This window comes from Vanellus vanellus, assembly GCF_965231255.1.
Source record: "Vanellus vanellus genome assembly, chromosome: 2".
Classification (NCBI taxonomy): Eukaryota; Metazoa; Chordata; class Aves; order Charadriiformes; family Charadriidae; genus Vanellus; species Vanellus vanellus.
In genome coordinates this window covers 93,688,049-93,703,836 of record NC_138906.1, presented here as the reverse complement: position 1 = coordinate 93,703,836, position 15,788 = coordinate 93,688,049, and the positions used below count along the sequence as shown (strand labels likewise).

Below are 15,788 nucleotides of genomic sequence, written 5' to 3'. Positions count from 1 at the left end.
GATGTCCTCCAGACCCCTCACCAGCTTTGTAGCCCTTCTCTGGACACACTCTAACTTGTAGTGAGGGGCCCAAAGCTGAACGCAGTACCTGAGGTGGGGCCTCACTAGTGCTGAGTACAGGGGGACGATCACTTCCCCAGTCCTGCTCACCACACTATTCCTGATACAGGCCAGGATGCCATTGGCCTTCTTGCCCACCTGGGCACACTGCTGGCTCATATTCAGCTGGCTGTCCACCAACACTCCCAAGTCCTTTTCTGCTGGGCAGCTTTCGAGCCACTCTGCCCCAATCCTGTAGCACTGCATGGGGTTGTTGTGACCCAAGTGCAGGACCCAGCACTTGGCCTTGTTGAACCTCATACCATTGGCCTCGGCCCATCGGTCCAGCCTGTCCAGATCCCTCTGCGGAGCCATCCTACCCCCAAGCAGATCAACACGTCCGCTGTAGCTTAGTGTCATCTGCAAACTTACTGAGGGTGCATTCGATCCTCTCATCCAGATCATTGATAAAGATATTAAAGAGAACTGTCCCCAGCACCAAGCCCTGGGGGACACCACTTGTGACCGGACACCAACTGGATTTAACTCCATTCACCACCACTCTCTGGGCGTGGCCATCCAGCCAGTTTTTTACCCAGTGAAGAGTACACCTGTCCAGGCCATGAGCAGCCAAGTTTCTCCAGGAGAATGCTGTGGGAAACGATGTCAAAAGCTTTGCTAAAATCCAGGTAGATAACATCCACAGCTTTTCCCTCATCCACTAAACGAACGGGTCACCTGATCATAGAAGGAGATCGGGTTTGTCAGGCATGACCTGCCTTTCACAAACTCATGCTGACTGGGCCTGATCACCCTGTTCCCCTGGATGTGCCGTGTAACGGCACTGAGGATGATCTGTTCCATGACCTTCCTAGGCACCGAGGTCAGACTGACCAGCTTATAGTTCCCTGGATCCTCCTTCCAGCCCTTCTTGTGGATGGGTGTCACATTTGCCAGCTGCCAGTCAGCTGGGACCTCCCCGTTTAGCCAGGACTGCTCATAAATGATGCAAAGTGGCCTGGTGAGCACCTCTGCCAGCTCCCTCAGTACCCTCAGGTGAATCCCATTCGGTCCTGTAGATTTTGTGTACCTCCAGGTGCTGAAGCAGGTCCCTCACCATTTCCCCTTGGATTAAAGGGGCTTCATTCTGCTCCCCATCCCTTTTTTCTAGCTCAGGGGTCTGGATACTCAGGGAACAACCAGTCCTACTGCTGAAGACTGGGGCAAAGACAGCATTAAGTACCTCAGCCTTTTTCTCATCCTTGGTCACTATGTTACGGGCCCTGTCTACTAGAGGACAGAGATTATCCTTAGTCCTCTTTTTATTGCTAATATATTTATAGAAACTTTTTCTATTGTCCTTGACAACAGAAGCCAGGTTTAGTTCTAGCTGGGCTTTGGCCCTCCTGATTTTTTCCTTACATAGCTTTGCTACCTCTTTGTAGTCCTCATGAGTGGCCTGCCCTTCCTTCTAAAGGCCATAAATCCTCTTTTTCTCCCTAAGTTGCAAGCCTAGCTCCCTGTTCAGCCAGGTCGGTCTTTTTCCCTGATGGCTTGTCTTTTGGCACGTGAGGACAGCCTGCTCCTGTGCCTTTAAGACTTCCTTCTTGAAAAACATCCAGGCTTCCTGGACTCCTTTGCCCTGGAGGACTGCCTCCCAAGGGACTTTGTCAACCAGGCTCCTGAAAAGCCCAAAGTCTGCCCTCCAGAAGTTCAAGGTAGCAGTTCTGCTGACCCCCTTCTTGCTTCTCCCAGAATTGAAAACTCTATCATTTCATGGTTATTGTTCCCAAGACAGCCTCTTACCATCACATCCCCCACAAGCCCTTCCATGTTTATGAACAGCAGGTCCAGCACAGCACCTTTCCTAGTCGTCTCCCTCACCAGCTGCATCATGAAGTTATCCCCAGTACATTCCATGAACCTTCTAGACCTTCTAGATGTCTGAGATCAATTAAATACAGTTTTCTAGGACTGCTTTGTCAACCAATTCTTAAAAATACAGTATCAATAAGGCATATTTGTGTAATGCTGAACTGAGTGACACCTAATCAGCTTCAGTTTCTTAGTGCTGCGGCTTCAGCTGAATCCATATTATTATTTTGTGCACAGCTTAACTGTAAATAACCAGTGGGACCCTTAGTTTCTGCATTTTCTCATGATGGCAACTAGATTTATTTCATTATTGTGTTTACTAGAAAGTAGCAGTGTGGAAATATCACCAATGGGAACTCTGATATTGAGAAACTTCAACCTGAGTGGAGCTTACACTTGTTCCATTTTTTATAAGCTAACAGCAATGCAACCTGATAAAAACCTCTTCATAAAATATCTTATTTATGGTAAGTTATCAATCCAGGTAAGTGTGTTGTTGTCTTGGAAAAGTTTTATTTTTTAAAATATGTGTTACTATTTTTAAATAAATAAGCTTATTTAGAATTTAATTTGCAGAGATAAAGACATTCTGTTTCTCTGGGAAATTGTTTTTAATATTAGTTGCTACCAGGCAGTTCATTTAATGTCATTTACAGAGCCTTAAATGAAACTGAGTGGCTGACTGAGAAACTTATGAATACAGTTCTTTTTAAAAAAGAAACATAAAACATAATGAAATGTAACAAATTGAAGAGGCAGTAATCTTTAATAACATTCAAACAGTATAATTTTAAACTGAATTAGTCTTTATGAGATTAATTTTTAGCACAGCCGTATGGATTTATTTCACACATTAATGCTTTTATTATTACCTGATTGTGTTTTTTAAGTACGTATCATTTAATGATGTAATATTTGTAGCTTATTCTTTCCTGTTCTGATTACATTTCCTTCTGTCAGCAGGTAAAAAGTTTTTGATAAAGTGAAATATTGAAAAGGCAATGTCATTTATTCATTACTAGCTCTCCTTTTGTTCTTTAAAGGATATTTTATTCTTGTTGAAGATGTAGGCAAGAGCTCCTATTACCTTCAGCAGGAACTATGTCTGATCTTGAATTTAAAATGCATATCAGTGCTCATTTAGAAACATGGTAGAGCACAGTAACCTAAATTAACTTCTGATGTAAATTAATTTTACTTTGCCACAGTAGCCTTCATACAGAATAACCATGACTTTTAGCAACTAGCTTGCTTGATAGAACTGGAAAGGAAGAATTTTCTTTGAAACGGTTTTGATGGAAAAGATTACACTTTTCAGTAATGCAGACTTATATCCTTCAATAAGGATCCAATCTGAATGTTAGCATACAAAATTCAAGTTTCATAAATATATACAAAAGAATCTGGAATATGCATCACCAAGGGAAAGGAAATGGGGGAGTCAAAAGCCAGGTAGAGGATATAATGAGCCGTCTTAATTGGGTACCGTATTTTGGATGTTCTGCTTCTTCTTTCAGCTTGTTTGGTTTCTGTTCCTTTGTTGTTTCTTCCCCACTGCCCCCTTCTCATTTCTGTGATTATACCGACACCATGACCCCCGTTCTTCATTCTTTTACTCCTATTTTCTGTTTCACATTGTGACCTGTTGATCTTCAGCTTTGGGTAAGTAGGGGTGGTTATCGTGAAATAACTAGAAACACACATTTTATGGTAATAACTAGAAAACACATCTTATGGTACACAGACTTATTTGTAAAAGATGCCCAGATATGAATTTAGCTTTGCAGTAAAGGTGAAATAGATGATCCAGCCTAAAAGTAAATGAAATACCTTTATGGAAGCTTTTTCAGTTACTTCTGCTCACAGAGAAGGAATTCCTGTTCATCTTATTAGCTGCATCTTCTATTGATCTCTGGGGAAGAGGATTCAGATTTTAAGCCCTTTAAAATACTTTTGTGACAGTTGACTAAAAAATATGTAACATACTACTATAACTGGCTATAATGTGTGTGATGAAATATTGTGCCACATACTAAAGGGTATTTTGTATGCTTCTTAACCTTAGCATTCATATTCCTGATTCTTTTACTGTAACCTCCTGTTGGTTTAAAAAATTAAAAAATTACAATAATAAAGAGTAAGACTTACCTATGGATATAAATAAGAACGTTAACTTGTAAAAATCTCTTAAGTGTTTCCAACTGTCCCAGCATATGCTATTTCATCATTAAAAATTCTCTGGGGTGCACAATAGGTTTTGTTTATAAATTAAGGATTTAAATTAGCAATTTTATTTTCAAATACACAAATTACTTTTCTTCTTTTTACTTCATATATGTTCCTCATCATCTTCCACATTTTTCCCTGCAGCTTATTCTGATCCTAAAAATTACTATGAGTTCACAGCTCGGTATCATGCAGCCCCCTGCAACAGTTCTAAAAATAGTTATTTTGAGAAAATATTGCTTCAGATACTAAACAAACTTGTTGCTGAACTTTCTTGTGAGGTTACATTAATTAAGGCAGAATGCCATCATGTAAAAATGCAGAGAGGAGGTCTCCAGAATGAAATCTTCTTTACATTTTCAGGTAAAAATCGGCCTTGCTTTTAAAGAATGGTTAGAATTTTTATAGTTAATGAAATGTATTTACTGCTTATATGCAGAAAGTATTGTAAGGGTTTGATAATAAAGTTTCTTGATTGTAAAAATGGTTTAAAGTATTGCATGTGACATTCACGTCAATAGCAAAAAGATAGTTGATGTACTCAAAAGTGTGTATTTTACATTATTTCAGAAGAGCTTTAGAACATTTTATAGCTGTGGATAGATCCATTTTTTTTTAATTTTGCATCATAAAACATTGCCATGTCCCTTCTTGCACACTAACATAGGAAGGAAAGTGTTACAGTGGATTCTGTAATTTCCCAGATTACCTTCATCTAGCCACCTACAGCAGGTGTATAAATCACTCCATGGATGTGCCTTGGTCTTTATAAAGAGCTTCCAAATGACAAAGGAAGGCTGGATGTCTAATTTTCAAGAACTAAAGTTAAATGAGATGAACCTCAGCCCGTTTCCTTCTTTAAGTGGCATCAATAAATGAGGGAGATTTCATAATTTTCCATTTCTTCAAAGCAAAAGGAGCCTAAAGGAGACCTGGCGTCATGGTTTAACTTCAGCTGGCAGCTAGAACCACACAGCCGCTCGCTTAGTGTCTTAGTTACTTATCCTCCTTTGATAAGTTTAGTTATTAAAAATACATTTTCACTTTAACATGAATTTGTTTTCACAAAATGTTTCCATTACCAGCTTTTCACTAAAGGCATTAACTGTGGAAGTCAGAAATCTCAGTGTCATGTCCCAAAGGAGATAATTTTTTCTTGGGACTTGTTCTCAGAAGATTCTTTCTGAACACTGAGACTGTATGAAATGAAAGTCTCAACTCTTTTCTTTAGGCTGTGAGTGAGGTCTGAAGGAACTTGTAAAACAGTTCCAGTATATGTTCAGTTCACTTGACGTACTTCCTGTTATTAAAAGAGGTATCTAAAACCCGAAGAGGTGCCATTCGTAATTGTTGAGATAAATGTACAGAAGAACAACTGCAATATTTTCTTGAACTTAATGTTTCTAATTATTTCAGCTCTAAAAAGGCCATTGTTTTCAAATATTGTATTAGATCAGTCATTATGTATCAAGACATGCAATTTGAAAAGACACCTTTCTGAACAAAGTATACCAATTTTGTTTCATTTTCCACTTTCCAATTTTAATTTTCTTCAAAATTAAATATAATTTCTTATAAAAACAATGGAACTATTAGTCAGTTTTGTTTCTTTGAAAATTGTGTTTGTTACATCAGTGGACAGCAGTGATGTATCTGAAGAGTCTCATTACTGACAGTGTACTTAGTTAAGGTTAATTCTAAGGTTATTGAAACTACATAAATGAGATTTAGCCGATGTGCAGGCTTTATCGAATATCTGAGCATTATGAGGAGAAATTATCCAGTTAGAGATTTAGGTAGATGTAAACTTGGATACAACCCAGTGGTAAACTACACATTCTTATTGTTCTATTGGTAAACTACATGACTTCTTGAGGTCTTAGAAATTACTGTTTGATTTCTAAGTAGCATTTGGTGTTTCAGAATTACTCCCATGACAGAGATAGGTAAAGCTGATAATAGAAGGAATTAAATTCGCATGTTAATAGATTATTTTATTCTTAATATGGCAGCTCAGTCTAATGTCAGTTTTGGAGAGCAGTCCAGCGGCTTAGTTAACTATTTCCCAGGCTTTCACCATAACATGTCAGTACTAGTCAGTTTACAAGTAATGCGGACCCATGCAAATGGATTACTAAAATACAACTACACCTTTTCTTCAGTCTGTACTTGAAGTCTTCATTTGGTTACATGTGTCACAGGCATTCCTATGAGAATGTAAAGGTTTGAGTGGGTGAGGCTCAGGAACTGATGTGTTTGTTCAGGGTGGGGAACAGGAAAGGTCTTTAAAAGCACTAGATATTGTCCTGATTGATTGTTGTTGAGAGAAAACTTGAGTCCATTGCAGAAATAGTCAGAAGCTTGAACTGTTAGGGTTCCTGGATGACTTTTATAACTGGAGTCTTGGTAAATCCACAATGGCAGGCAGGTAACTAGAGAGGCAGTAACTTACTTCTTCTGAAAGGATTCAGATATTTAGAAATCTGGGAAGAGTACAGAATTATACATTTCCTTGCCATTAGAATTTACAAATAAATGACAGTTCCCATGAACTATTTATGTATATTGAAAATTAGACATAGATGTGTAATGTCTGTAAGAAGACAAGCTCTGTGATTTCTTTAAAACATTGCAAGTTAGACATCTGAAATATGGTAAAAAATCCTGAAGACTTGCATCAGAACTGGCTAGAATCTTAAACCAGTAAATCAAAAAATAAATGTTGATTTCATTGACTTTGTTCTATAAACAGATTGTGTTCTGTTACAGTTACTGCCTCAAACAGAGAAAAACACAACATACTATGTCAGGAAAGTGCTTGTGATGCATCTCATAGACTAAACAAGGTACAGTAGATGGAGGAATAAAAGGGCAACTAACATATGAAGAAGCTACTCTCACAATAAAGTATAATAACATAAAACATGAAACATACTTTGTTTAGTAAATTAATAAATCAATATAAAAGTTTTAGTGGCTATAAATTGGTATCAGTTAAAATTGCTAATATTCTATTGCCATTATGGATAAGGCAGATCACACTATCAGTCTACATTAAAGACAGTATATTAAGAATATGAAAAGTGGAAAGACAGTTGGAAAACTTTGAACATGTGCTATCTTATAAATATCAGACATGCTGTTCTGCAATGGTAGTGCCTTTCCATGACTTCAAAGTGATTTTATTGATCTGGCAGAATTTTAGCTGCTTGCAGGTGTTTGGCTTTTACAGTAGAGAACTAGGAGCCAGAGTCTTGCTTACTAGGTTAACTGTTAATTCAGAGGTTCTTAAAGGGTAAAAGATAAAAGAGGAAGGGAAATACAGGAGGTATACTAAGCAATAGCAGGTATGCAAATCATGCTTTGGGATTCCAGCAGAGCGGTGAGGGAGTCTAAAATAATGTCATCCTCATTTAGCAGTTTCCACCCTGGCCACTGAAAAAAATCCCTAAATTTGTGGGGAAAGCTCATGATCAAAGTTCATCTTTTTCATATAGACAAGAGACCATGAATAAACGTGTTTTTGCTGAGTTGTGTGTGTACTGAACCTTGCAAGCCTATTAAAGGTTTCGTTTTTTTTTTTCTTTTTAGCTTTATATATAATAATCTCTGTATACAAATGAAGCACTGTCTGGTTATGAAGCATTGATACTTTTTACTGTTAGGCCTTGTCAGATTGCTAATGGGTCTGGTTTTAGTTACATATTTTATATATTTTAGCCAGTTAAAAGTCACATTTTAAATTTTAACTACTATGAATTAAAATCTTTAAAATTCCAGTGGAAGACACTTCATAAAAAACAGTCCAAAAGTCCAGAGTAATAAAACTAAAGGATTTTTAAAAATAAACATTGCTTTTAGCTAGGGAGATAGGGAGATGGAGTAGATGGGATCCCTTATATCCTAGTATTTCTGATTGTACTGCTGGCTCTGCACTGATTGAAAGGAACATTATTCCTATCTAGGATTGTATTTGTGCAAATCTTTTTGAGTAAGGGAATTAGTCTTCTGTGATTATATTTGACTGATATAATAATAATAATCCCCTTATTTAACTTGGCTTCAGGACACCTTTGGCGTTTTTTTCTTACTGAACAGAAATAGCTAATAAAGATGGAAAATATGTCTGAAATGTAAGTGGACCTAAATAATGGTACCTATATAGATGGGAAAGCTGCAAGTCTATTGATGTTGGGCTACAGTTGTCTAATGCAGGCAAAATTGCCATGGATTAACTTTTAAAGTTGCATTTGTAAAATCCTTAACACTTTCCAAGACAGTAATTGATCAAGGTTTATCTAAATTAAAACCAACATACCCAAGAATATCAGATTGTCCTCCTGTTTCCATTCAGCTACAATCAAAAGATTCAGTGGTACAGCCTTTAAATCACAGTCCGAACTCACACTTTCCATCAACGAATCTGAAAAAATACTTGTTTCAATTTAGGCAAAACACCTTATAGAGAGATTTTTTAAGCAACAAGTGGAAGTTAGCAGGAAAAGTTCTGAACCATTGCCTGAAATATACTACATTGAAGGTACTCTGCAAATGGTATTGGTTGATCGCTGCTATCCAGGGTATGGAATCAATGCTCTACTACATCCAGACTGTCCAGAGTGTTGTGGTAAGTGAAAAATTCATTTATTGTACAAAGTATTAAATGCTGTTACAATGTTTCTTGCTCTGATTTAACTCAGTACTTTGCTATTTATCTTTATAAAATTGTTATGCCATACTGTTTTGGGCTGTGATCCTGCCAAGTCTGTCAAGGTCACCAGCACTACATCAGGTTAGTACTTGGGTAGAACTTTAGTTAGACCTTGTTGATTTAGATTTGAAGCCAGACCCACAAGTTCTATGGACTGATTTAAATTAAGATCAATCAGATTAAGTTCAGACCTGTACATAGCAGTTAGGGTTTTTTGGAATTAGCATAGAAAATCTGTAATCTGACAAAGTATGTTTCAAGTGCTGTTTTATGGTGAGACAAAAAAGACAATTATTTTTGATCTTAAATTTATAAAAGCGGACATAATAATGCAATGCTTTCATCTAATTAAAAACTTAAATGCTACATTTCAGATCTGAGCACAGTAAGAATAATAGATAATCACTCTGTATAGCTTTGCACAGTAAAGTTAAATTTGTAAATATTTGTGATCCATTTGGAAGAATAAGGAAAGGGGGGAACTGAATTCTGGTAGTTTTATTTTTGTCAATTCTCATATTAAAATAAGTGATATTACCCTCCTTAGATGCTAAGAAGTGGATCAGTTTTTTTAAAGACTGGCTTTACCAAATTGCATTTTGCCCAAGAAAAGGTTATTCCCATGATTCCCAAATACTGAGCCTGAAGTCTCAAGGGAACATTGGAAGACAGACACACAGAGAATAAATCTGTAGTAAAGCTTTTGACAGAGATAATTCTCTACAGACGTAGAAATGGTGAAAGAAATACTGGATTACATATTGAACGACAGTTTACAGAATGGATTACATTTTGAAAAGAAATAATAAGAATACGGAAGAAAATAGAGACAACTCCAAAATTGCAGGACATGTGAAATGTTTCCATATGTGATCGTTTTTTCAAATTTGTTGTCTTCATCAGAAGGAATTTATATTTTTTGTTCCATGTCTTTCAGCAAAAAGTGACAAATACCTGCAAAGGATATATATAATTATCAAATTTATTACATTTATTGTAATGCAGAATATTGTTGCACATGATTTCAAGGAAAGGTACATGAAAATCAAGTTTCAAAAAGCGGGTCTTCTTTAGGATGATTTGTTTTGTACAGACTGCAGTTTTGTTTTGGGCATTCCCCCAGAATATCTTACTGCATTCTAAATTAGTTTGTATCCTTTTTTCTTCAAAACACAACTTTCATCTTAGCTCTGATGGCTGTTTAACTTATGTGGTAAAAAATAACACTGCTTTCTTAGCTGCTGTGCTGCTTTACCTCCTGCAGTAGACAGAAACACTACATAGCACTACACCAGTGTCAATGCAAGAGGCTGATCCCTGTTCAGCTGGGATAATAGCAGACACCTCTTTGGCAGGTACAGGGGCAAGCTTTCACATCTGAGGTACCCAAGAATCTGAAACAGTCAGCACTGAGACTTGACTGCTCACTAATTCCCATAGTTGAAGATGTCATTCCGTCGGCATGCTCAAACATACACACTTTTCCCTAGTTGACCTCTTGGAAAAATTAGTAATTTCCTTCCCCAGAATCCAAAACACCATATCATAGGCAGTAAAACTGAAAGGGTCGTCTGTTTATCATTCTACCTGAAGGCAAGATATGAGCTTCAGTTATTCCGGACAGATGTATCCTGCATAATCTTTAAAACCTCAGAATGTAGACTACATAGACTCCCAAGGAAACATAACTCAGTACTCTATATAATCACCATTGCAAAGCTTTTTTCCTAAAATACTTATGTGATTTTCTTTGATGTAGTTTATACTTGTTACTTCTTGCTCTGTCACAGTAAACCTGGAAACGATTTGGTTAACTTTATCTTTGCAATAGCTTTTGTATGTCCTAGAAGGCTCTGACTATTTTCTTTTTCTGATACTGTCTCCATTGAACTAAACCACCTCAGGTTCAGTCTTTTTGGTCATGTTTGATAGACCTCCTGTTCAGCCTGATTACTGTCCACTATAGGTTCTCTAAATTTGCTTTCAATGCCTCAAACTTCATGCAGTAGTTCTCAGGAGACCATGCTAACATGGGAGAATTAGTTGTGATTTGCTAGAATGCCTAGATCTGTTACTTAAATAGAAAAATATTTTCCCTGTATCTTTGTTAGTAGGGGAGCTTTTTCCGAAACATGCACTTACTTAAACATTTTGATAAACACATTTCCATGGAAGTACAGCAGAGTTCAACTTCTTGGGTTATCCAGTAGTTTCCCTTGTAGTTGCAGGAACGAGGTCCTGTAAGCCAGTTAAAACTGTTTTAAGGTCCATTTTAGAACTATTTAGGAGTTTTGGTCTCTTTAGCTACTCATGTTTCATAGTTAGAAGCTTTCAATCTGAATTAATTCATGCAAAGTTCATACTCATTTGCCCTGATGAGGAGAATGCCCTTCAGCTTAAGGGGATTTTTTTTTGTTTCCTACTTTATAATCAGAACAAGTCAAGTACTTCCTATTCGCTTTTCTAAGAGTTTACATTCAGCACACTAGTATGTGACATGCCCTATTTTAAGTTTAATTTTCTTGCACAGGGGTGACTAGAATTTAACATGGCATTTCTGATGAGCTCTTACCAGTGTCTTTTACATCATTAGTGCTTTTATTTTTGTCCCAAGAACCTGTCTCATATGATGTAACAGTACTACACTTCCCCCTTTCACTGTGACTGATTGTGCTTAGAGTCTTTTTCAATCAAACAGATATACAGGCCTTTCTCATTCTCTTATTTTCTTCCTGCCTATTTAAATCTTGTCCTTATTGAAAGCGTCTCCCAGTTTTGTCGTCAGCATAGTTCATTGGGACTTCAATAATCTTACTGGAAATATTTACGAAAGTTTGCTAAGAGTAATCCCTTTAGCAATTCCTCTCCAACTCTTATTTCCCTTTTAAGCATCATTCAGTACTCTTTTTTAAATTTCATTCTGATTGTAGTCTTCTGTAGTTTATTATATTTGCATGTGCTGCCACATCAGATGCGTTCAAATTAATTACGTGTTTATCTTCATTGTAAAACAACATCAAATTGTATTACTTCCCACTTACTTGCATGTGTTTCAGTGTTCATTCATGAAATCTTTATATCGTATAGAAGTCTGAACAGCTGTTCTGTGGTATCTTGGATTCTATTTTCCTTTTCTGAAAAACCTGTAATACATTTCTCACCAGTCATGGGTTAGCACCAGTGATAGGGTATCACCACAGATTCATTGCAAACCTAAGATTATCATCTGTGTTACCCTTTCATGGGCCAGTTCTATTTTGGAACATGGAAACTGATGTTACTCAGACTTTCTAATTTAAGTGCATTAAACTTTGAATAGTGCGACTGTTTCTACTCTCCATGTGTTGATATGACAGAATTGGAAAGTTTATGGAGTAGGCCCAAGAACGTGGAGAAATAAAAAACCTATGCATCTCCTCTGCAGGATTCATAAACAAACCTACTCTATTTTTACTTCTCGTAGCAAAATAGCTGGATGTTCAGTTACACCTGTTCTCTTTCCTCTATTATGTTTAGAATATCTAGTTTCATGTCGTGTTCTAGTAGTTGTGGTTCCTCCATGCTGTTGTGCAGTGCTCTGTAAACAATGCATCATTTATTTCACACTGCCATCACACAATTTGTGCACTCAGCATAACCCTTTCACTTGCCACATCATCTACCAATCTAAATCTCCTGTATTAGAACTTGCTTTCATTTTCTTCCCCATGCTTCCGTCTCGTGTTCTTTTATATCATACTATATCCTTATTCCCCCCCTCTGATTTGATATTAAAATGGTATTAAATACAGAGATGTTGCCTCACCTTCTACTCCCATTTTCTAGTCTAAGACTCTTTCTGAATTAGTTAATTAAAGGTGTTAACCTGATTAGTCACTGTGTGATGTATCTATCTTTAGAGAAATCTTTTTGGCAGAAAACATCGGTGGTAAAACATATAAAAATTTTGTTAATCAGGTACCAGATAAACCTCAGGCAGAACCCTTTACTGAGTGATTTTGTAGGGACAATGACTTAAAGACATGGAGTTACTGCTCATTCCTCTGCAAAGCAGTCTTGAATAAACAGAATTGACAAGCACAAACATCTTAGAAATCATTTCATATTATTTTATCTTAATTTTAATATTTTTCTGCTTTTAAAGCCCTGGTTTATGTTATTCCAGGATAAGTTAATTCAATATTTTGGTAACATGAGGTATGATTATGTTTTACTTAAAATAGGAAACTGGGTAACTTTCACATCGTGAAAATGTCTAAATATAACTTTTCTGCTTTTATAAATCTATTTTTTTGTTTAGTTTTTTTCTTTTTTATCAGATGCAGCTGTGAGATTAATACAGTACAAAACATCGTATGTTTCTTAGGGCTTCTCTGGAGACCCTGTACTAGCTTTATGAAGTATTTTTTGTCCTGTATTATTAGTCTGCAGAGCTTGATTTATGTGGTATTTTTAGTAGACTAGATGATAATGAATAGTCAGTTCTAATTTGGTTTTCTTCAGTTCTTTCTCACAGTATGGTGATTATTTATATTACTGAAACATAGTAACTTGAAAGTTCAAAAGTAAATACATTACTCAAGAGAATATTGAAATAGTCCTAAAAATCAGAAGAGTGCAAAATACTAATTAGCTTATAGGATAAAAGAACAAATTAAGATGTGCGCATTTCAGTTTCTGAGGTGTGTATGTATGTCAAGTATGTAAAATATGCTGTTAAAACAGAATATTTTGCTAGGATCTTTATACTTTCAAACCAAAGGTATACCGATAGGAATTTTCCGTTAGTGGAAAGATTGAAACAAGTTAAGTTTACTGGTTAAAGAAACTTTCCAGCCACTGGCTAAATAAGCTACAGGTCCCTGCTTCAGATTCCTTTCTCCTTTTCATGCTTTCTGCTAGATAGCAGATGGCACTTCTGAAAAATAAACTTTTTATCCCATTTTAACAGAAGTCTACCTTGCTCCAATTAAATAAACTGAAAATTCTGAAGGATTTACTCTAAATGTGCCCATAATCTTCAACAAAAAGAGTAGAATTATTCCTCTGGTACACAAGATGATTGATTTTCCAGACAGAAAGGTTGGAAATGGCCTTTAGTTACATGTATTTGTAAAGCATTTTTTTCCCCATAAAGCCATCTTGGTCTGCCTATACTAATGTACAAAAAAGGCAAGGTTTTGATGTCAGTTGCAGAGGACTCCTTCTCTCTTACATTTCATAAGACGTCTAAACCCCTCTTCAGTCAATAGCAGTGGCAAAAAAAAGCTAGGCAAGCTCGTAACAGCCACTGGGGATCACGTGAATCCTGCCAGCCTCAACAAACGAAGACAAACCAAACCAAATACTGAAAATCCTGCTGAAGGTTTGCGCAGTAGTGACTAAAAAGCCATTATTAAGCCAGGCAAAACTGAATAACCAGTAAGCACCGACTCTGCAAAAGGAAAGAAGGTCTTAATTACCTTTGCATACTGAATACTAATGCTGTTAATTAAAGATCTGTCCTAAAGAAAGGGTACCATTGCCAAATTGAAGTATAATTCCAGATAGTCATTACCAAATAGCTCAAAATCTGTTTTTTTTTCTGCCAAGAGCATAATGCTGAGTTAGTCTTTTGTGATGAAGTCATTCTGCAGATGACTGTACAGACCATCAAATGGCATAACGTGATCTAACAAGAAAAAAGTCTTTCATTCAGAACACTTGTTCTGCATCTTACACTGATTTCTGGTTTGATGTATTATTTTTGTACTACTTCTTAATAATTATCCAAGCTTAGATTTCAGCTTTAGTTTGTCTTGTATTGCTTATACAACCAGCTATAGCAGTTTATTTAAAACATTAGTGGATATAGGCCATATTAAAATGTAATTGATGGACATAGCCCCTGCAAGTAGATGGAGTGAAAAGTGATGAAGAGAAAAATATGGTGTAATAAAGAGATGATGTATAAAATATAAACAATTTTTGTCATCATCAACTAGCAGAATGCTGTAAAAAATCTCATCTTTTTTCAAATAGATAAAGATGCATTCTAAACATTTAAAATTTTTGTTTTATTTTTTTATTAATATCACTTAAATTCCACATTTTTCCTTGGTTTTTGTGTCGATAGTTGTATGCAGCCCAGGATCATACAACCCTAGTAACGGAATTCACTGTCTTCAGTGCAACAGCAGTTTGATATATGGAGCGACAAAGTGCTAATGGCTGAGCGATTTGTGCTCTTACAATAGCTCTTATGTATTTTAATGTGGTAATATTAATAAATATTTTTAAAATGTTTATGGCTTGTTTTGGTTACATCAATAGAATACACTTGTTTTTAAGAAATAATGATTCATCAGCATATTGGTAAAATGTTTTAGGTCATACCACTTAGGACTACTTCATTTTTAAGGTCTTTATAATATATGCTACATTAATAGCTGTAGAGACAATTAACTATTTAAATCACAAGAAGAAAATAAAAAAAAGTAAAGTATTTTGCATACTTAGTCCTTTGCTCATAGACCTCAGCTCCTCTCGACATGGACTGGTGTAATGAGTCTGTCTATGTCGTAGTTTTCATCTACCTGTCCATTCAGTTGTTGGCTAAGAGGATTACAGTGAACAACTCACTGTGTACGTCCAGCAGTGAGCGGTCATGTATGTTGCAATGTAGCCTCAAATGCAAAAACATCCTAAAAAGTTTCTTTCAAGGTGAATTACAGTATCATTACTGACTGGTCTGTAACGTCTTCCGGAAGAATGTAAAATTCCACTTGGGTCAGTCATCTTTATCACCCTTAAAGAAACTACGTTGAGCATAATGCTCTTTTGCTCTTACCTGAAGAAAACAAACAGTGACATAAAATACCATAGTACTTTTTACGACACTCATCTTAATTTTTGTAAGACTGGCAAGAATTACTAAGTGGTTGGCTGAATGCATTCC

At 36.3% G+C, this 15,788-nt stretch overlaps 1 protein-coding gene across 1 annotated transcript in view; it reads left to right on the top strand.

The window, feature by feature from the left end:
* ZPBP (zona pellucida binding protein) overlaps nt 1-15,058 on the top strand; it is a gene marked incomplete at both ends in the record, with an annotated part of 34,602 nt that extends 19,544 nt beyond the window's left edge. Inside the window, 5 exons of the mRNA XM_082499203.1 lie at nt 2,238-2,381; nt 4,285-4,503; nt 6,910-6,986; nt 8,590-8,767; nt 14,967-15,058. Of these exons, the coding sequence (XP_082355329.1) occupies nt 2,238-2,381; nt 4,285-4,503; nt 6,910-6,986; nt 8,590-8,767; nt 14,967-15,058 (710 nt within the window). The remainder of the gene's footprint in view (nt 1-2,237; nt 2,382-4,284; nt 4,504-6,909; nt 6,987-8,589; nt 8,768-14,966) is intronic.
* Nucleotides 15,059-15,788: the final 730 nt, after the last annotated feature.